Source organism: Cygnus olor, chromosome 1 (genome assembly GCF_009769625.2).
Source record: "Cygnus olor isolate bCygOlo1 chromosome 1, bCygOlo1.pri.v2, whole genome shotgun sequence".
In the NCBI taxonomy this organism is placed as follows: domain Eukaryota; kingdom Metazoa; phylum Chordata; class Aves; order Anseriformes; family Anatidae; genus Cygnus; species Cygnus olor.
The window spans coordinates 73,417,792-73,431,802 of NC_049169.1; the positions used below are offsets into that span (position 1 = coordinate 73,417,792).

General features: G+C 40.2%; 1 protein-coding gene across 1 annotated transcript in view; it reads left to right on the forward strand.

Moving 5' to 3' along the window:
* The first annotated feature begins 974 nt into the window (after positions 1-974).
* Positions 975-14,011, forward strand: part of PHF21B (PHD finger protein 21B) — a 165,800-nt gene continuing 152,763 nt past the window's right edge. Inside the window, exons 1-2 of the mRNA XM_040565494.1 lie at positions 975-1,166; positions 2,122-2,187. Of these exons, the coding sequence (XP_040421428.1) occupies positions 1,113-1,166; positions 2,122-2,187 (120 nt within the window). The 5' untranslated portion in view covers positions 975-1,112. The remainder of the gene's footprint in view (positions 1,167-2,121; positions 2,188-14,011) is intronic.

The following is a 14,011-nucleotide window of genomic DNA, read 5'->3' on the forward strand; positions in this document are numbered from 1 at the left end:
CCCATCCAACTCCTGGCTTACAATGGGTTTTGGTGGAGACCTGCAGCCCCCCACTGGGAAACTTTCTCCCCCTCAAGAGGGATAAGACTGGCGGGGTGGGAGGGCTGCGTTTGGAAAATTCAACCTCCCAGGCAGCTGGCAGCTGCGTATGCCCCCAAACTGTGTTAGGGAGACAGTCAAGACCTCCCTACCCCACAGCAGCTTCCCTGAAGTGAATTGGTGGGGAATACGTATGAGGCGGGATGGTGTGAAGCGGCGCATTCCGCCCCTCCCCCGCCCGCCCTGTGGCAGCACCCTGTTGTTCCCTCGCCAACCACCACCGAGTCGGGGCGAGCAGTGCGCATGCGCGAGCCCGCAGCCCCATGCTCCCCCGCCCCCCCGTCTCCATCCGGGCACCTTCGCGCCGCCCGGCGAGCCGCCGCACAACTTTTTTTCGCCCGGCAAAGTGAAATCAAGGCGCGGCCGTGCGCGCGCGCGCGCGCTGCGAGGAAATATAGTCCCTCCCGTCCCCCTTCCCCGCCCGGCCCCATTGGCGGGGGAAGGAGGGGGGAGGAAGAAAGGGGGGGCAAGGGGGGTGGGGCGGAGGCTCAGGAAGGGGGGGTTAGGGGGGGGAAGCGGGCGGGGGCGGCGGGGGAGGGGCTCCCCCAGTCCCAGTTTGGCGGAAAGTGAGTGATGAGTCTGTGTACCCAGCAAAGAGGCGACCAACTTGCTGGGTACGCCGAGGAGTTGGTCCCCGCCACTCTCGGGGGCGCTTTTTTTTTTTTTTTTTAATATATCATCGCTATTACCGATCCTTTTTTTTCCCTTTTTTTTGGTTATTTTTTTTGCTTTTTTTTTTTTTTTTTTTTAGAGGGAGGGGTGGCTGCCCGGTTGCCAAAAGGAAAAAAAACAAAGCAAAAAGAAAGGAAAAAAAACGCAAAAAAATTACAAAAACAAACCAACAAAAAAAAAAAAAGCGAAAGGAAAGGGAGCAAAAACCAAGCAAGCCAAACAATCCAAACCACCAACAACAAATCCAAACCAAACAAACAATCAAACCAACCAACCAAACAAACAAAAAAACTTCCCTCGGATCTGAAAGTGGCAGGAAAAGTGCCCGGCAAGTTGCAGGAATGGAGCTACACAGCTTGCAAGAGGCGTTAAAAGTGGAAATCCAATGTCACCAGGTAAAAAAAAAAAAAAAAAAAAAAAAAAAAGGAAATAAAGTTTAAAAAAAAATCGTTTTCGTTCTCCCCGGCGCTTCTCCAGAGGGAGAGGAGGAGGAGGTGGCAGCTCACGCTACCCAGCAGCGGCTGACGCCTGCCGCGGGGTCCTGCGAGGGGCCGGGGGGGCGGCGGGGCCGGGGGGCGGTGGCGAGGCTGGGGGGGAGCGGCACGGCCCCGGAGACACCCCCCCCCGGCCCCCCGCGGCAACGGCGAGCACTTCGCCAAAGTAGTTTTGCGGATTGTTGGCTCGAGTTTTGTCTTGGCTTTCCTTGCTTTCTTTCTATATTTATGTGTGTGTGTGTCTCGGGCTGTGCTGGGGAGAGCCGGAGTTGTTGGTCGGGGCTTGCGGGAGTGAGTGTGCGAGAGTGTGTGTGTGTGTGCGTGCGTGTGTGTGTGCGTGTGTGTTGGAGAGATTAGGACGAGACTTGAATATTTATGAGCTTTGCTTGAAACTGACTCGCAGTGTTTACTTGCCTCTTTGTTCCTTACCCCCTCCCTCCCCCGTCCTCACACATACATACATTTAAAAAAATCTATTAAACTTGAAACAGTTTCTAATTCCTCCTTTTTGGGGGGTGATTTTTATTTTTATTTTTATAGAAACTAGTTGCACAGATGAAGCAAGATCCACAGGTAAATGCAGATCCTTTTTTTTCTCTTCTTCAGTATTTTATCCCTGCTGTAATAAGCGCAGTAGTGCTGGGACACCAGGATGAGAAACTTTATCAGTAAGAGATCTCATTTTGTAGTCTGCACTGAGCTTTCTTACTAAAGAGGGTGTTTTGTGTGTGCATGCTTTCGTACGGCTTTGGTGGAACGGTTTTGCCTTTGAACAATTTCTAGATCGCAAGTTTATTCATTACAGGGGTTAGGTTACACTTTGCCTTTAATATGCATCGTATTGCCGTTTTTGCAGAACGGGGATCTTAAGAAACAAATCCATGAAAGGCAATCAAGAATAGCAGCTCTTAATGAGAAACAAGTAAGGAACATATCGATTCAGTCGTGTTTGGTTTTTCTTCTTGTTTTTACAATGCACTTTCTAAACATCTGAAAAGTGTCTGCGTTAGCTGAAAAATACCGACAGCAGAGAATATAACATCCGTTTTCCTAAGCGTAAAGTAAGAAAATGCATGTTTGCAAAATGAGGTCGGGTTCTTGGATGTCTTGCTGGGGGAAAGAATGATTTTAGTACTACTTGTAGTAGAAAAATAAGCAGTAGTTAAAACGTAAAAAAAAAAATAAAAAAAAAATGAGGCGTCCATTTTGAGTTGGTCGACATGTTTTAGGAATATGGAAAATTCTCCTATCTTGGGCTACTTTGTGCACTTCTGTGTAATGTGCAGAGCAAGAGTTGGGAACGGGGAGGCTGGAGCACAGTTTGGAGCCATTTCTGGGTTTGGTTACAGAACTATTTTTTATTGATCACTTTATTTTATTTCTTTTCTACTTCTTTATTTTTTTTCCTCCCCACTTGCCTTTCTCTTCCCTTGGTCTGATCTGACGTGTTAGCTTTTGATTCGAGTTCACTTAGGCACTCTCACTCCCCCCCCCCCCCTTCCAAAAATACGAATAAAAACGGATTAACCTGTTTCAGCCGCCGGAGGAGGGGGAGAGGGAATTAAAAAATCGGAGGAGGGGAACAAAATAACCCAGAAACCTCTCCCCCCTCCCTCTCCCTCTCTCTCTACCACCTCCCAGACCCTCCCCAAACTTTCCCGTCCCCTGGCTGTGCAGGGGTGCGCCCCCCACTCGCGGCCGGGGAACGGCGTGGGGCGTTTCAGCACCGCGGACAGCAGCGGGGGATCTCATTCTCTGCCGAACTATCCGCCCCCCACCCCAAAAACCCCAGCCAAAGGCCCCTATCCCCACTTGCAGGACTTCCACTGCGCGAAGGGCAGCTGACAAAGCCGGAGACAGATCTGCTTCCATGAGACCCCCCAGGAGTGAACTTTCCCTCTCCACCCCCTCTTTGCTCTCACCCTCTCTCTACTCTCACGACTCCCGCCATCTCTCACGACCCCACTATCTTTCACAACCTCCCCATCTCTCACACTCCCCTCCCCGCCACCCCCCGGCCCCCGGCAGTGTAGTTCCTGCGGAACGCAGCGGCCGCTTCAGCACCACGGCCGCGGACAGCGCCCGCGGGGCCGGGGCAGGGCGGGGGGCACGCGTGGGACCCCCTCTGGCTTCCTTCCTTCCTTCCTTCCTTCCTTCCTTTCTCCCTCCTCTGCTCTGCTCTCCTCCCCTGTCCTCCACTTTCCTTTCCTTTCCTTTCCTTTCCTTTCCTTTCCTTTCCTTTCCTTTCCTTTCCTTTCCTTTCCTTTCCTTTCCTTTCCTTTCCTTTCCTTTCCTTTCCTTTCCTTTCCTTTCCTTTCCTTTCCTTTCCTTTCCTTTCCTTTCCTTTCCTTTCCTTTCCTTTCCTTTCCTTTCCTTTCCTTTCCTTTCCTTTCCTTTCCTTTCCTTTCCTTTCCTTTCCTTTCCTTTCCTTTCCTTCTCTCTTTTTTTTTTTTTCTCCTGGAGTTGTGCTTAAAGTTGAAAAGTGATCCGTGCATATATATAGTCTGTGCCCATAGGTGACGGCAATTATGTGCCACCCTTTTCCTCCCGGTTTATTGTAATCAGAATTTGCCAGCACTCTCAATTTGGTAGTGGAAGCTTCCATTTTGTGAGGAAGGGGTGTTGGTTTCTTCTAACATGGAGAAAAGTCTGCAGAGTTTGAAGGTGGGGGATGGGGCCCCATTCATGCTGAACATTACCATTTTGATTGCTTTGATGCCATTTTTGGAGGGGGGAGGGGATAGAATACTCTACTCAGCAGAGCACAAAGATGTTTAATCACTGTATAGAAGCAAAGCAGATAGTTTCTTCTTAAAAGCAAATCTGACACTACATGATAGCTAAGGGCTGTTAGTCTTTTTTTTTTTTTTGTGGTGTAAAACAGCAAGTTGTTGACTCTAATACTACTATACTGAGTAGAAGATTTTTTCTAAACAAGGTAACAGCCTTTACTGCAACAATGCATCTTTATGTGTTCTTTCTTCAGTATGAAAATAGTTTTACTGTTCTAAGTGGGTATTTAGAACATACATTTGATCATTTTCCCCTGTATTGGAGCAACTATTTCAAGGCTGTTTAAATTTTTATGATGATAGTAAATGAGAACCTATTTATTATGTGTCATGCTGGAATTTAGATAAGGCAGAGAGACACATTTGAAAATACAGTTTGAATGTTCTGATTCAGCTCGGTGAAAGAGGTTTGTGCTAAGCTTGCACAATGTATTTATGCATAATCCAAACTAACTAGTAAACAATTGTTGTATATTTATGACTTGCCCTTCTCATAATCTTATAAATAAATCAATAAACTATGAAGTAATTAAACATAAAATACCAACATTCTGTAAACACCAGATTTGGCCTAGCAGGAAACCTATTATGTTTAGGCAAAAAAATAATAATAGTTTTTTAGATTTCTTTTACTGATTTCAACATCTTGTGCAACAAGAGCTTATAAGAGTCTAGCTCTTATGAATAAGAGTCTGGAGGATTTTAATAAGAGTCTAGCTGGTGATGTGCTGTCTTCTTGGTCCAGACTGCCACCTCTGGAGGTCTAAACTGGAATCTTTCTTGGGTCACAAGTGAAATGAGTTTGGAGGTCTTAGCCTTTGACCAAATCACAAAACCATCATGCAACTTTGCAGACCTGGTTTAATTGGTAGTTGCTCCTTGGGTACTGGCTTAAAAGTGAGGTACTGGCTTAAAAGCTCTTGAGAGTCTCTTGAGGTGCAGTGAAAGCTACTGAGACAATAGTTTGACTAGTACTGCAGCTGTTTACTGGTTTCAGGCTCTCACTTTTGAGGGTACACCAAAACACTGAAGTAACCTTAAGAAGGCTGTGTAAGTAGGGAATTTTTTTTTACATATGTTTTTCCCCCCACCCACACTCACGCCCAATTTGTTTAGGCACAACTGATTCATAATTCAATAAAACATACCTTTGATTGTGCATGCACTGAATACAAAAGATACTGAAATTACATTTCAATTAAAATGCATGTGTGGATGTTGAAGCAGGCAGTAAAATGAATAACACATCCGGTAGAAATATAGCAGGGGGGAGTGTTACCTTTCAGTACCCCCACTCCTCAGTTTTCCATTGTAGCTGTTAGCATTTGTGGCAATATTTCTTTTCCTTTAAAATTACAAATAAAACCAGAAAGAATCGAATGAGAAACTCAACTTTTGGCATATGAGGTAAATGTGTAAGGGAGATTTGTATGCACAGTTGGCTTTTAAGTTGTGGCCTAATTAAAGATCCCTGGCTAGTCATTGATGCTTCTTTTTCTTGTTGGTGGTTTAGAGAAGTATGGAATATAGTTTATATAGTTTTCCTATTTTCTCAGTCTTTTCAAATAAGTATTATGGAGCCATTATTTTCATTACCAAAATGGTGCAGCCTAAATCAATACTTAACTTGGCATCTTACTCAGAAAGACAAAAGTTAGACTTTTGTTCAGAGTCCATCCTTCATATACTATAGCTTTGATGAATTGTAATAGCATTTGAGAGTGGGTTACCTCTTCTTTAACAAGATATGATGTGTGAAGACTCCATTAGTTGGTCCAGTGGTTTTACACCTTCAATCTACAGCACATGCAGAGCAGCAGTAACATTTTTATCTAAATTGTCAAGCAACAAGCATTTATATGTAAATAAAAGAGCTATCATAAGAGCCAGCATTGGTCTTAAAAGCACACCAGAGGTGCTCTGCTGCATGTGTTTCTTTATGTCCTTAAAGAGTCTTTAAGGGTCTTTTCATTTTAGAAAGTTGTCTGTTATTAATTAATAGATTAAGATAAACAAATAAAGAAACCTTTCACCTCCAGTCGGAAGTTAATTGTTACTGACATAAATATTAGGTGGTGAGGCAGGTCTTAAAAATTAACAATGAGTATGTGTGGGCTACTATATTTTCGACTCTGATGAACTCTGAATTCAGACAGCCTGTCCTGGAGCGCAGTAATAAAAATATGTCTTCCTGAAAGACATTATGTATATGCCATTCACTTGTGCTCTGCCTTATTTCTTTACCATAATTTACTATCTATGCAGAAAATCAACATTAGTTTCAGGCAGACTCCCCCAACCTTTGCTATTGCTGGTTTGTATTTTTGGGTAGTATATCTGAAATTAAATCGCTGACTGTATTTTGCCTGTGGTGATCACCAATAAAACCTGTTTGTGGAAAGTGTTAGACTTCTTAAAATTCAAATACAGTTCTTGTATGACTTGTTGGAAAGGATTTAGCTCAAGATGTCTGATTTTACCAATGCCGTATCTTTATTTTGGGGAAAAGGAGGAGGTGGTTTTTTGGTTTGTTGAAATTCAGGATGTGCTGTGCCTGGAAATGGCAACATTGTTTACACACATTAAAGGGAAAATTACTGACGTTTGCAAAAGCTCAGTATTTCATACAGTTGGGTACTTTCAAAATTGTTGAAATCAAATAGGGGTTATAAGCGTCAGTGAAAACTGAGATAAAACCTGAAAGGCATTTCCAAATCAAGTTGAACCTAATGTGAAACTCCGTCACATGGCACACGCAGCACTCCCATTTACTGTGGCATGAATTGTATCTACTTATGTTCATCCCAGCAGAATTTGGTTCGAAGGGCCTTACCAAGTACTCGCTGAAGTCGAGGGAGGCAGGGTGACGAGCCCCGAGGTGAAATATTAAACTTTTCAATCACAAGTCTTTAAACATAAACACAACAGGTATTAAATCTGGGCTTGACCTTACAGTTCCTCTGCATGTTGAGGTCCCACTGACTTTGCTGGGAAACCTGAATGACTGCAGAATCAAATGAACTTACTGGATCAAAGTAAAGATTAGTTTGGGATTGTAATTCAGAAAGCTTCCGTTCCTCATCTTTTTTGCTAGAACCAGCAATTTATTAGTTGCTTTGCCATCTGTTGAAGAAGTGACAAAACTAGGAAAGAATTTACCTTCAGCTCCTTGGAGGAGAAACTTGGGAATACAGTTTGCATAATGGCAAGCCCAGCCTTCTGTTTGTACTTTCAGTAATACTATGTTGAGATTCCATGTTCACATTGGGAAAGAGGGTAATAAAGACCATTTTCATAGAGGTGAACCACAATGGAAATATGTATCCTTGTGGCTTTCTGCCTTCCATTAGGTTGTCCTTCTAAGATTCATGGAAATTGCACATCTGTAATGAAAATGTGTACTGGAGGGGGTTAGAACCACCTTTTGTTTGGTAGCTGCTTGACTGGCATGTGAAATGCTATTTTGTTCTAGCATTTTTCTTTGACTGTATGCTGTTCTGTAGTTGTACAGTATATCACTTGGCAAGGCTAAGAGTTGAAAAGTGAACGTTACATTCATTCTAACCATTTTAAAGAGTTCACTTTGATATTTTAGCCACTTAAAACACCTGCTGTCAGAACAGTACAATTGATTTCAATTAACTTTGAATTTCTTCAATAAGATGACTTTTACAATAACTCCAGTAATCCCATGATGCCTCATTAGAGGAGCTGGCTATGATGATTATCCCTGTGATATAGCATTTTTTTCATTACAATGCTTTTGTCTATTCAGAAGAAGAAAAAAAAAAAGGAATTATGGCAACAATACCTTTTTATTTCACTTCTGGTTTTACACTGACAGAACCTGCTTCCTGTTACACAGTGTAAAATACCTAATTTATACTTGCAGCAAACAGGTATTTGTTCAGATGTACACAATACTTTAGTAGGCAGACCCTTTCAAAGAAACTTTAGTTCTGTGTAGGAACTCTGTCTGGGAGTTAGAATTTGCTTTAATTTCCTAGTAGACACTTGGACAGTTAAAAGCTATGCTTTCACAGGAGTCTTTGTCTAGAGCTCTGGTTTAATGGGACAAATTTTCAACTGGCTCGTGCCATATGTGCAGCTGATTTGGAATTGTGTTATCATGTCAGATGCTTGTATCAGATCACTTCATTTCCGAATCTAGCCCACTGACTCATTCTGCTTGTAGAAGAAAAGTAGAATATGGCTCTAAATGTCTCCTTTCCATATCATGGTGTTAGAGAAGGGTTTTTGAATCGTGATTTTAAATCTCATTTCCAGTAGGATACTGCATCACTCTAAACACTTCTGGTATGTTCAAGTAGAGAAAATCCCTTTTCATCTCATTCCAGATTTGATTTTCAAGATTTGATTTGATTTTTGATTTTCAAAGCATGAAGGTGTATAAAGGCACGTTAATACAGAGTTACTTTTAAGTTTTGCCTCTATGCCTTTCTCTTTGTGATCAAAGATAAAGTATGCAGTATTTTTTTTACTTGATTATAAAATGATACCTCCCTCTCCCCTCAGCCCCCCAAAACAAAATCTGAAGCATCAACACAATTTCTCATCAATAGAGTTAAAGGGTAGAAGTTTGCAAATCAATAAGATAAGACCATGGTAAATGGTGCATGTGTGACCACGATGTCAAAGAGGGCAGTTTGTACATGCATAGTAGTTGGAGGTAAGGGAAGTACAAAAACGGGCTGCAAGTTTAAAATAAGACCAAAGAAAAACAACCAAACAAAAAAAGAATTGGACTAATTGAAATGCAAATTTGTCTTTCTGCCATTAAAGTGGTCAGTTATTTCAACCTAACAGAATTATATTTGGTCTATCCAGTCCTCGTGGTTAAGTCAACTTAACCACACTTCCCTTATGTGCATCTATATAAATGTATGTGTATCTTTTTTTTTTCTTTTTTTTTTTTTTTTAATTATTCGCTTAAGGTGGTGCCACTTTGTTATTTGGAAATATTTTTCTTGAGCCAAAATGTACTTCCTTAAATATGCTCTCTCTCTCTCCCCCTTTCTCTCTCTCTTTGAATCAGCTACTTATTGTTATGTAGTAGCAATTTCCAGAGTGTCATATGAAATTGCTGATGCGGCTTAGTTCCAGCTACAACCTGCAACTGCCAATAGTAACGTCTATTGAAATCTAATATGTACTACAGGGCTTTTTTGCACAAGTACAGGCAGACCCTTCTGGTTAATATACAGTGACAACGGAAAAAATATGAGGACGTGTTTTCTTTTTTTAAGCCATGGAGGAGTTAAGTGTATGCCTGAGTTTAAACTACAAAACAACCCATCTGACTGAAGGAAAGTAAACCAGAGAACTGGCCCTAAATGTGGCTTCAGGAGAATCAAAACAATAAGTATCTGGGAAATCTGTAGATATGATGGGTGGTGTTAATCTGAGGTGTTGTGAGGCAGTCTTATTTTCAGAATTGGAATTCAGTCCTAAGAGCTTGGGCATTGAGGTTGCGGCAAAAACAGTGTGTTCGTCTGGAAATTTGTCTGATTGCGTACATTTCATCAAGAGAAGGGTATAATAGGTCTTGAAACAGAAGTTAAATCTATACCTTACCATGTTGATTTAACTTGATCATGTAGGTACTTTGTGATATAGCTTACTTCTTAACCAGAGAGAAGGAATGGCATAGCCTTTCTGAGCAAACTCGGCTATTGATGACAAATCTTATAAGACTACAGAAAGTAAAAATGTATATTATATTTTGATTAACATGAGTCAAGTGAGAATCATTGATACTTTTGACACACAGCAGAGATTAACCCACAGCTTCTGTAATTTTACATTTTTCTAAAGTGCTTTGAATCAGCTAAGATTGCCTAAAGATTTATTGGCAAACTGAAGCTTTTCTAAGAATGAAAAAGATGAGAGAAGATTCCATTCTCAGAAATGCACAGACTAGAGAGTCTCTGTGTCTGAATGTGCTCATTTGTGTGTGTGTGTTGGTTGGGTGTGAGCATAAGGTCTTTCTCTTTGATATCATTCAGGCAGAAAGCCAATATGCGCATGTAAATGAGCCTGAAAATATAATTAAAAATATATACATACTGGGGACTGTAACACAGAATTTTATATGAGATGCAGGTTACAAAGTGACAAGTAACATTTCCTATATAATCACTGATACTAACTCTCATCTGTGATTTATGCGTCTCATATGTTATTAAGTACTGAACAGATAAATGCTGGAATTATTTCTTAAGATATAATTTCACCACAGTGAGTGAATGCAAAGTATGCCTTGCCCATTCTTCTCCCAAAGCAAAAGCCAAAATACACCTACCACGAAAATGTTACTACGGACACTAAAACTATCTTATATAAGGTCAGATAAAGACCTCTTTGATAGAATATATCTCTTGGATATAAACTGTGGCAAAATAGACTTAGCTGTGTCATTAATATATTAAGATGAAGGAGATTCTGCAAATCATTAACACATATCTAGGAACTCAAATACAGATGGAAAAAGATAAAGATTGCCAGGTGAAAGATATAAACAATCTTGGCCTGTATTTCAGTGTAGATAACAAAGTCTTGCACGTAAAAGCTTACACAAGAGACATCTCAGAAACTCCAAACTTCAGGCAAGAAGCCAGTTTTCTTTGCTGTCTATTCTAAAAGTTAGGTTAGAGTTCTGGGTACAGAAGCTAACATTTCTGCTCTCCAGCTTGGAGAGTAGCTACTTTGTAAAGCTTTATTTCTTGTTTAAAAATACAAGTGGAATCCAGATGTATTTCTATCAGCAGCTCTGTAGCCCGTAAATATACACAACCTTAGCCAGTGTCTTATTTACGTTATTTTATTAACATTCTTTGCTGAGTGGGCTTGAATGGAGCACAATCTCTCATATAGAGGATCTAATTATAAACACAAGGGACAGAACCAAATAAGCAGTCTTTAAAGGGAAAAGAGTCTGGCAGCTTTGTTTAAAGTGTCCTTTAATGAACTTCTTTAGCAGCTTGTATCTTAGCAACACATTTTATTACATACCAGTGCGGGAGAAGCAGTTTGCAGATGTAGTTGCACAGTTGCACACAGTAATTTATTTCACCCCTTTTTTTTTCCCTTTTTTTTTTTTCCCTACTTCTCTGTGGTGACTCAACTGGAATGCACAGACTAGTTTTTCTAGCACTGATAGCTCACTCAAAATCCTTGGTTGGTTCATTTGTATCTGTTCTGTTTTGTTAGTTGATGAAAAAGGCATTTAGTGTAGTAAATGCATAGTGATTTTGCTTGCACTTAGAAATTCAGATATGACTGTTCTGAATAGGCATGGATTTCAATTAAAATCAAACCAAGCTTCTTTCAATGTGCTTTTTTGCTAGTAAGTGTTCTGTCCAGTGCTAGTCCTCGTTGCACACACAAACTAGTTTCCAGATTTGTAGGTTATTTACTCTTCACTGTTACATGGAGCTGTTTTAATCTGTCACGTTTTCCTCCTTGAAAGCTAATTGGAATATGGCAGTGACAAGAACATTTGCAAGCTTTTTTATTTTTCTTCCTTCTTAGACAAAACTTGGCACTTAAAATGCAAATATATCAAAAAATAACTTGTTTTAAAACCAATTAAAAAAGTGCACTACGGTCTCTCTTTCAGATGACCTGAAAGAGTTGAGAGTTTCTTTGCTGAAAAAAATACCTTTTTTTTTTTTTCTTTTTTTTTTCCCTCACATTACTAATTGCAGACTGAGTTCTACTTGCATGTTTTGACTGAAAAACACTGTGGGTAGCCCTTTTCAATAGTGTCTGTTGAGGAATGAGATACTACTGAAGATATATATGAGCATTAGAACCTAGACTTTTTTTTTCTTCATAAATTAAAGGGAAAAATACTTCTTATGAGCAAACTAAATAGCATTCAACTCAATTTGCATTTTCTGCCAGCTAGGCAAATGTAAATCCAGAAATATATTTCCCTGGAGTTCACTGGAGTTACCCACAGTTCGCTCTGGTGTGGTAAAAATTAGAAACTGGTCAGAGGGAGAAAAGCAGGTGAGAAAAGGTGAGGGAAGAGAAGGGCAGTCCAGAGCATTAGGTGAACCCACAGAAGAGGGGTAAGCTAGTTGCCTTAAAGATACTGCTCTTGGGGAAGGTTTCATTATAAACTTCTTTTAACAAGTAACATGTTGGGGGTTGATATTAAAAAGTCAGGAGACATCCATTTCATGAAGTCCTTTGGTATTTGCAAATAGACGGGCGAAGGTTTTTGAAAGAGTTGGAATTGTTTCTATGCTTAATAGTAGTTAAATGTATTTGCATTAACTGACAAACCATTAAATTTCTTAAATCCTTATTTCAAAACAGAAGTTTCTTTTCTCTCCAGAATATTGATGGATTTGACTCTAGTTTTCTGTTTTCAGTATGTCAGGTGATAGTTTGCCTGTACCTTCAGAATTGCAATAGTTCAGCCTTATCAAGATGCATAAAAGAAGTCCTCCAAACTTAAAAACAAAGTGTACTGTAAAAGGAGAAATAAAAGACAGTCCTAACTACCTTTAAAACACTGTGATATTAGACCTAAACCAGTAGGATGTCCTCTGAAACCAAAAGCATTTATGTTGCCATGTGATTAACTTACTTTTTTCTTTTACAGTTCAGCCCACTGTTTATTAACTTAAATTGGATTGAAAAAATTCTAAGCTGGGGAATGCATCAGAATCTTGCACAATCACCAGGATTAATGATGACAGCATGAACTGTTGAACAAGAAAATCATGAAATTTGCAATATTGCTAGACAAAGGTGTTATATGCATTTCTGTAGCTGTATTGGCCATAACAGAAGGGAGTAGCAGTTTCTGGCATATTTCATGTCCTGTCAGGAGAAATAGTATTTACAGCACACACAACATTTGAAGTCCTTGTCCCAGGGTTGTTTTTTTTTTTGGGTGTGTGTGTTAGTGCTGGGAATGTTTAAGTGAGGTAGAAAAGCAAGGGACTTAACACATTTAGAAAGTTCTTCTGCAAATACTGCAGTAACAAGGAACAAAATGAAGCATTTAATTACTTTCTGAAACATTTAGGAAACAATTAGGAACCTGTGTCTTGATTGGCCAAAGCAAAACATCCAGCTTGAGTTGTTCATTTTTGTATCAATAAAGAAAGAAAATACTGTTTTCCAGAAACACTAACATTTCCAGAGACTTCTTTAACCCTCTGAGTGATAGCATTGCACCTTGTTACAGAAGTACTTTTACTAAAAGAAACTTAAAGGAACTTCCATCCCCAGATGAAGCAACAACTCATTTATAAACAATGAGATCAGGAACAATAGAAAGCTGAGTGCATTCTGCATGAATAATATAACTGAGGGTTGTAAAAAGCCTGTGATTTTAGTATGCCAAACTCAGTGTGGGAGTGCAGCATTCAGCTGATTTTTCGACACTGGAGATTCATCCTTTCTCTCCCCCACATGTATGTGCCAACATACATACACAGAGGACTAGCAGTGATGATTAAAGAAGGAAGTCATCAGCAACTCCTATGTGGTGATGTTGAGACTTGAGTGTAAATTCATAAAACTGATGGAACTCAGGTTGAAATCTAGGCCAACACTTCGATTTAATGCATGCCTTAGGTAGGTGGAAGAAAGTCCGAAGACCTGATTTAAGAATAAAGTTTGAATGTCAGTCACTGTTCTTGGCTGCAATTCCGATTTTCTTAGCATTCAGGAGCTTTATGTCAGAGAGCTTATGAGGCCTTCAGAGTGAACTCATATTTCTGGTACCTTTAGGTATATCATTTTTATTAATGAGACTAAATTTGGGTTTAAGCTCAGGATTTCAGGCCTCTTGGTTGAAAAAGAAAATTAGCTGTAGTTAGTTATTTTCTCCTTTCTTCCCATTGCATTTACTTAACTAAAGTCTTTCTTCTAAAGGTACTGAACTGTAAGCTCTTTGGATCTGGTTCTCTC